The sequence below is a fragment of the Stenella coeruleoalba genome (assembly GCF_951394435.1).
Source record: "Stenella coeruleoalba genome assembly, chromosome: 5".
Classification (NCBI taxonomy): Eukaryota; Metazoa; Chordata; class Mammalia; order Artiodactyla; family Delphinidae; genus Stenella; species Stenella coeruleoalba.
The window spans coordinates 12,344,612-12,353,627 of record NC_137150.1 but is presented as its reverse complement, the minus strand read 5'-3'; the positions used below and the strand labels follow the sequence as shown (position 1 = coordinate 12,353,627).

The window sequence follows — 9,016 nt, the reverse complement described above, 5'->3', positions numbered from 1 at the left end:
TTGTAGGGGTATTTCTAGAGGATAAACTATTACACATGAAAATGCTGGGTCAAGAGCATTCCTGTAAGAGAGAATCCTCCCAGACATGTGGATGGTTTGCTCTCTCATTTCATTCAAGTCTCTATAAAATGCTTCCTCCCAAACTAAACAATAAGAAAGCAATATAAGGAATAAACATAAAGCAAATACTTATAAAACTACTATCTAGACGGAGGCGTGACTGCTGGGCTTGGCGCTGCCACAGCGCAGCCAGCTTGACCTTGAGTGCACAGTTCTGCGTTTCCAGCTGCTGCACGGCGGAGAGGTTGTTGAGGCCCTGCAATTGCTCCTTCTAGTTAGTGTGGAAGAACCTGTACTCTTACATGTGCACCACCACCTGACTCAGGTCCAGCACATCGAATGCCGGGGACGGGCAGTAGGCCAGGCCCAGGCAGAGCTAGGAGGCCGAGAAGCATGCAGCTGAGGAGGCCACATTGCAGCAGGACAGTGACTGTGAGTGGAAGGTACTCACGCCGGAGGCCCCAGAGAGGCCCAAGTACAGGCGCAAGCTGTCTCTGAACACCTTGCAATAGGAGGAGGCAGCGCACAGGTAGTCTTCAGAGCTAAAGCTCATGATGCCTGGAGCAGGGCCAGGAGAGCGCTGTGGCTGGGAGAGGAGAACTAACTCAAGAATGGTGTCTACATCAATCTGCGAGATCTCTCCCAGAGATCTCCATCTCAATGCTAAGACTCAGCTCCACTCAATGACCAGCAAGCTCCAGTGCTGGATACCCCATGCCAAACAACTAGCAAGACAGGAACACAACCCCGCCCATTAGCAGAGAGGCTGCCTAAAATCATAATAAGGTCACAGACACCCCAAAACACACCACCAGATGCAATCCAGCCCACGAGAAAGACAAGAACCAGCCTCATCCGCCAGAACACAGGCACCAGTCCCCTCTATCAGGAAGACTACACAACCCACTGAACCAACCTTAACCACTTGGGGAAGACATCAAAACCAACGGGAACTACAAATCAGTAGCCTGCAAAAATGAGACCCCAAACATAGTAAGTTAAGCAAAATGAAAAGACAGAGAAACACACAGCAGATGAAGGACTAAGGTAAAAACCCACCAGACCAAACAATTGAAGAGGAAATAGGCACTCTACCTGAAAAAGAATTCAGAGTGATAATAGTAAAGATGATCCAAAATCATGGAAATAGAATGGAGAAAATACAAGAAATGTTTAACAAGGATGTAGAAGAACTAAAGATGAAACAAACAATGATGAACAACACAATAAATGAAATTAAAAATTGTTTAGAAGGGATCAGTAGCAAAATAACTGAGGCAGAAGAATGGATAAGTGACCTGGAAGATAAAATAGTGGAAATAACTACTGCAGAGCAGAATAAAGAAAAAAGAATGAAAAGAACTGAGGACAGTCTCAGAGACCTCTGGGACAACATTAAACACACCAACATTTGAATTATAGGGGTCCCAGAAGAAGAAGAGAAAAAGAAAGGGACTGAGAAAATATTTGAAGAGATTATAGTTGAAAACTTCCCTAATATGAGAAAGGAAATAGTTAATCAAGTCCAGGAAGCACAGAAAATCCCACACAGGATAAATCCAAGGAGAAACATGCCAGGACACATATTAAACAAACTATCAAAAATTAAATACAAAAAAAAAAATTAAAAGCAGCAAGGGAAAAGCAACAAATAACATACAAGGGAATCCCATTAAGATTAACAGCTGATCTTACCGCAGAAACTCTGTAAGCCAGATGGGAGTGGCAGGACATATTTAAAGTGATGAGAGGGAAAAACCTACAACCAAGATTACTCTACCCAGCAAGGATCTCATTCAGATTCACCGGAGAAATTAAAACCCTTACAGACAAGCAAAATCTAAGAGAACTCAGCACCACCAAACCAGTTTAAAACAAATGGTAAAGGAACTTCTCTAGGCAGGAAACACAAGAGAAGGAAAAGACCTACAATAACAAACACAGACCAATTAAGAAATGGTAATAGGAACATACATATCGATAATTACCTTAAATGTAAATGGATTAAATGCTCCAACCAAAACACAGACTGGCTGAATGGATACAAAAACAAGCCCTGTATATATGCTGTCTATAAGAGACCCACTTCAGACCTAGGGACACATACACACTGAAAATGAGGGGATGGAAAAAGATATTCCTTGCAAACGGAAATCCAAACAAAGCTGGAGTGGCAATTCTCATATCAGACAAAATAGACTTTAAATAAAGACTATACAAGAGACAAAGAAGGGCACTACATAATGATCAAGGGATCAATCCAAGAAGATATAACAATTATAAATATTTATGGAGCCAACACAGGAGCACCTCAATTCATAAGGCAAATACTAACAGTCATAAAAGGGGAAATCGACAGTAACACATTCATAGTAGGGGACTCTAACACCCTACTTTCACCAATGGACAGATCATCCAAAATGAAAATAATTAAGAAAACACAAGCTTTAAATGATACATTAAGCAAGATGGACTTAATTGATATTTATAGGACATTCCATCCAAAAACAACAGAATACACTTTCTTTTCAAGTGCTCATGGAACATTCTCCAGGATAGATCATACCTTGGGTCACAAATCAAGCCTAGGTAAATTTAGAGAATTGAAATTGTATCAAGTATCTTTTCTGACCACAATGCTATGAGACTAGATATCAATTACAGGAAAAAATCTGTAAAAAATACAAACACATGGAGGCTAAACAATACACTACTTAATAACCAAGAGATCACTGAAGAAATCAAAGAGGAAATCAAAAAATACCTATAAGCAAATGACAATGAAAACATGACAACCCAAAACCTCTGGGATGCAGTAAAAGCACTTCTAAGAGGGAAGTTTATAGCAACACAATGCTACCTTAAGAAACAAGAAACAACTCAAATAAACAAACTAAACTCACATCTAAAGCAATCAGAGAAAGAAGAACAAAAATATCCCAAAGTTAGCAGAAGGAAAGAAATCATAGAGATCAGACCAGAAATAAACAAAAAAGAAATGAAGGAAATAATAGCAAAGATCAATAAAATTAAAAGCTGATTTGTTGAGAAGATAACAAAGTTGATAAACCATTAGCCAGACTGATCAAGATAAAAAGGGAGAAGACTCAAATCAGTAGAATTAGGAATGAAAAAGGAGAAGTAACAACTGACACTGCGGAAATACAAAGTATCATTAGAGATTACTACAAGCAACTCTGTGCCAATAAAATGGACAACCAGGAAGAAATGGACAAATTCTTGGAAATGCACAACCTGCCAAGACTCAACCAGGAAGAAATAGAAAATATGAACAGACCAATTATAAGCACTGAAATTGAAACTGTGATTAAAAATCTTCCAACAGGTCTTCCCTGGTGGTGCAGTGGTTGAGAGTCCGCCTGCCGATACAGGGGACACGGGTTCGTGCCCCAGTCCGGGAAGATCCCACATGCCACGGAGCGGCTGCGCCCATGAGCCACGGCCACTGAGCCTGCACGTCCGGAGCCTGTTGCTCCGCAACGGGAGAGGCCACGACAGTGAGAGGCCCATGGACTGCAAAAAAAAAATAATAATAATCTTCCAACAAAAAAAAGCCCAGGACCACATGGCTTCACAGGCGAATTCTATCAAACATTTAGAGAAGAGCTAACACCTGTCCTTCTCAAACTCTTCCAAAATATAGCAGAGGGAGGAACACTCCCAAACTCATTCTACGAGGCCACCATCACCCTGATACCAAAAGCAGACAAAGATATCACAAAGAAAGAAAACTACAGGCCAATATCACTGATGAACATAGATGCAAAAATCCTCAACAAAATACTAGAAAACAGAATCCAAAAGCACATTAAAAGGATCGTTCACCATGACCAACTGGGGTTTATCCCAGGAATGCAAGGATTCTTCAATATATGCAAATCAATCAATCTGATACACCATATTAACAAATTGAAGAATAAAAACCATATGATCATCTCAATAGATGCAGGAAAAGCTTTTGACACAATTCAACACCCATTTATGACAAAAATCCTGCAGAAAGTAGGCATAGAGGGACCTTAGCTAAACATAATAAAGGCCATATATGACAAACCCACAGCCAACACTGTCCTCAATGGTGAAAAACTGAAACCGTTTCCACTAAGATCAGGAACAAGACAAGGTTGCCCACTGTCACCACTATTATTCACATTGTTTTGGAAGTTTAGCCACAGCAATCAGAGAAGAAAAAGAAATAAAAGGAATCCAAATTGGAAAAGAAGAGGTAAAGCTGTCACTCTTTGCAGATGACATGGTACTATACATAGAGAATCCTAATACGCTACCATAAAATTACAGAACTAATCAATGAATTTGGTAAAGCAGCAGGATACAAAATTAATGCACAGACATCTCTTGCATTCCTATACTCTAATGATGAAAAATCTGAAAGTGAAATTAAGGAAACACTCCCATTTGCCATTGCAATAAAAAGAATAAAATGCTTAGGTATAAACCTACATAAGGAGACAAAAGATCTGTATGCAGAAAACTATAAGACACTGATGAAAGAAATTAAAGATGATACATACACATGGAGAGGTATACCACATTCTTGGATTGGAAGAATCAATATTGTGAAAATTACTATACTATCCAAAGCAATCTACAGATTCAATACAATCCCTATCAAACTACTTCTGGCATTTTTCACAGAATTAGAACAAAAAATTGCACAATTTGTATGGAAACACAAAAGACCACAAATAGCCAATGCAATTTTGAGAAAGAAAAATGGAGCTGAAGGAACAGGCTCTCTGACTTCAGCCTATATTACACAGCTATGGTAATCAAGACAGTATGATACTGGCACAAGAACAGAAATATAGACCAATGGAACAGGTTAGAAAGCCCAGAGATCAACCCATGTACATATGGTCACCTTATCTTAGCTAAAGGAGGCAAGAATATACAATGGAGAGAAGACAGCCTATTCAACAATTGATGCTGGGAAAACTGGACAGCTACCTGTAAAAGAATGAAATTAGGACACTGCCTAACACCATACACAAATATAAACTCAAAATGGATTAAAGACCTAAATGTGAAGACAGACACTATAAAACTCTTAGAGAAAAACATAGGCAGAACACTCTATAACATAAATCACAGCAAGATCCTTTTGACCCACCTCCTAGAGAAATGGAAATAAAAACAAAAATAATCAAGTGGGACCTAATGAAACTTAAAAGTCTTTGCACAGCAAAGGAAAGCATAAACAGGATGAAAGGACAACACTCAAAATGGGAGATAATATTGCAAACGAATCAACTGACAAAGGATTAGTCTCCAAAATTTACAAGCAGCTCATGTAGCTCAATATCAAAAAAACAAACAACCCAATCCAAAAATGGGCAGAAGACCTAAACAGACATTTCTCCAAAGAAGATATACAGATTGCCAACAAACACATGAAAGAATGCTCAACATCACTAATCATTAGAGAAATGCAAATCAAAACTACAATGAGGTATCACCTCACACCAGTATGAATGTCCATCATCAAAAACTCTACAAACAGTAAATGCTGGAGAGGGCGTGGAGAAAAGGGAACCCTCCTGCACTGTTGGTGGGAATCTAAATTGAGCCAGCCACTATGGAGAACAGTATGGAGGTTTCTTAAAAAACTAAACATAGAACTACCATACAACCCAGGAATCCCGCTACTGGGCATATACCCTGAGAAAACCATAATTCAAAAAGAGACATGTACCACAGTTTTCATTCCCGAACTACTTACAATAGCCAAGACATGGAAGCAACCTAAGCGTCCATCTACAGATGAATGGATAAAGAAGATGTGGCACATATATACAATGGAATATTACTCAGCCATAAAAAGAAACAAAATTGAGTTATTTGTAGTGAGGTGGTCTGTCATACAGAGTGAAGTAAGTCAGAAAGAGAAAAACAAATACGTATTCTAACACATATATATGGAATCTAAAAAAAAAGAAAGAAAGAAAGAACGTTCTCAAGAAACTAGGGGCAGGACAGGAATAAAGACGCAGACATAGAGTATGGACTTCAGGACACAGGGAGGGGGAAGGGTAAGCTGGCACAAAGTAAGAGAGTGGCATTGACCTATATACACTACCAAATGTAAAATAGATAGCTAGTGGGAAGCAGCCACATAGCATCAGCTCCATGCTTTGTGACCACCTAGAGGGGTGGGATAGGTAGGGTGGGAGGGAGATGCAAGAGGGAGGCGATATGGGGATATATGTATACGTACAGCTGATTCACTTTGTTATACAGGAGAAACTAACACAACATTGTAAAGCAATTGTACTCCAATAAAGATGTTTTAAAAAAAGAAAGAATTGTGTCTACTTCTACACTGAATTTTTAAATAAATGTTTTAATTAGATGTCAAAAAAAATACTATCTAGCTCAAGAAATTTAGAATTAATCAGTGCCCCCGAAATACCACTCACATTCATATATTCCATATCCCTTCCTGGTTATAACACTGCTCTTTACCTTAGAAATAACCAAATATTTTTACTTTTATGGTAAACACTTCCTTGATTTCCTTTAGTTTCTAAACTTTACATAATTCTTAAATGATATAGTCTGATGTGTCTGGTTTTGATGGTTATGAAAAAAGAATTATAGTTCAGGGATTCTCTTGGGTTTTGCTCCTTTTATGTTTACAAGATTTATGTGTGTTGTTCCAAACAGTTGAAGTCCGTTTACTTTTATTGTTGTATAGGATCCTATTGTACACAATACACTATAATTTTATTTGTTATACTATTAATAAACATTTGCATTGTTTCTAATTTGGGGCTATTACAGCATTCTTGTGAATGTCCCAGTGTACAAATGTATATAGATATCCAAGTAAGAGCCCCAGGAATGAAATTGCTGAGCCATACAGTGTGCACATTTTCATCTTTATTAGATGACACAGAGCTATTTTTCAAAGAAGAAGCACCAATTGACACTCCAGTAATGGAAGTGTTATTTGTCCTTGCAGTTTCACATCCTTGAGAACACTTGGTATTGTCAAACTTTAAATTTTTGTCCATCTGAGCAGTATGTAGTGGTATCTCAGAGTGGATTTGAGTTTTCATTTCCTGATTTACTCTGTATGGAATTGTAAGTTGGAAGTTATTTTCTTTCAGTACACTGAACATGCCAATGACTTATGCTTTCCTTTATTGCTATTAAATCAGCAGTTAGTTAACTGTCACTCCCTTGAAGATAATTCCTTTTTATTTCCCTCTGGACTCTGAATATCTGAACCTTTAGTTGTCTGAGATTTTAATATAATGTATCAAGCTGTAGATTTCTTTTTGTTTTCCTACTTGGCATTAGTGGATCTCTTGAATCTATTGAATAATTTCTATCATGAATTCTGGAAAATTCTCACCTATTATCTTTGTTTACATTTCTTTCTGAAACTTCAATTAAATGATTTGAGATCTCACTGTATACTCCATGTCTTTCACCCTTTCTTCTGTAATTTCCATGTTTTGTCTCTCCATGTTATAAGGTCTCCAACTTCTCTTTCTATTCTTTAATTTCTGCTTTAGCTGTGTCTAATCTACTATTTATTTAACACCTTTATTGGAGTATAATTGCGTTACAAAGGTGTGTTAGTTTCTGCTTTATAACAAAGTGAATCAGTTATACATATACATATGTTCCCATATCTCTTCCCTCTTGCATCTCCCTCCCTCCCACCCTCCCTATCCCACCCCTCCAGGCGGTCACAAAGCACTGAGCTGATCTCCCTGTGCCATACAGCTGCTTCCCACTAGCTATCTATTTTACGTTTGGAAGTGTATATATGCCCATGTCACTCTCTCACTTTGTCACAGCTTACCCTTCCCCCTCCCCATATCCGCAAGTCCATTCTCTGGTAGGTCTGTGTCTTTATTCCCGTCTTACCGCTAGGTGCTTCATGACACTTTTTTTCCTTACATTCCATATGTATGTGTTAGCACATGCTGTTTCTTTTTCTCTTGCTGACTTACTTCACACTGTATGACAGACTCTAGGTCCATCAACCTCACTACAAATAACTCAATTTTTATTTTTATGGCTGAGTAATATTCCATTGTATATATGTGCCACATCTTCTTTATCCATTCATCCGATGATGGACACTTATGTTGCTTCCATATCCTGGCTATTGTAAATAGAGCTTCAATAAACATTTTGGTACATGACTCTTTTTGAATTATGGTTTTCTCAGGATATATGCCCAGTAGTGGGATTGCTGGGTCGTATGGTAGTTCTATTTGTAGTTTTTTAAGGAACCTCCATACTGTTTTCCATAGTGGCTGTATCAATTTACATTCCCACAAGCAGAGCAAGAGTGTTCCCTTTTCTCCACACCCTCTCCAGCATTTATTGTTTCTAGATTGTTTGATGATGGCCATTCTGACTGGTGTGAGAGGATATCTCATTGTAGTTTTGAGTTGCATTTCTCTAATGATTAATGATGTTGAGCATTCTTTCATGTGTTTGTTGGCAATCTGTATATCTTCTTTGGAGAAATGTCTATTTAGGTCTTCTGTCCATTTTTGGACTGGGTTGTTTGTTTTTTTTGTTATTGAGCTGCATGTGCTGCTTGTAAATTTTGGAGATTAATCCTTTGTCAGTTGCTTCATTTGTAAATATTTTCTCCCATTCTGAGGGTTGTCTTTTGGTCTTCTTTATGGTTTCCCTTGCTATGTAAAAGCTTTGAAGTTTCATTAGGTCCCATTTGTTTATTTTTGTTTTTATTTCCATTACTCTAGGAGGTGGGCCAAAAAGGATCTTGCTGTGATTTATGTTATAGAGTGTTCCGCCTACGTTTTCCTTTAAGAATTTGATAGTTTCTGGCCTTACATTTGGGTCTTTAATCCATTTTGAGCTTATTTTTGTCTATGGTGTTAGGGTTTGTTCTAATCTCATACTTTTACATGTACCTGTCCAGTTT

General features: G+C 38.1%; 1 protein-coding gene across 1 annotated transcript in view; it reads right to left on the bottom strand.

Moving 5' to 3' along the window:
* Nucleotides 1-358: 358 nt before the first annotated feature.
* Nucleotides 359-9,016, bottom strand: part of NEK11 (NIMA related kinase 11) — a gene marked incomplete at its 3' end in the record, with an annotated part of 144,309 nt that continues 135,651 nt past the window's right edge. Inside the window, 2 exon segments of the mRNA XM_079922816.1 lie at nt 359-436; nt 512-646. Of these exon segments, the coding sequence (XP_079778942.1) occupies nt 359-436; nt 512-646 (213 nt within the window).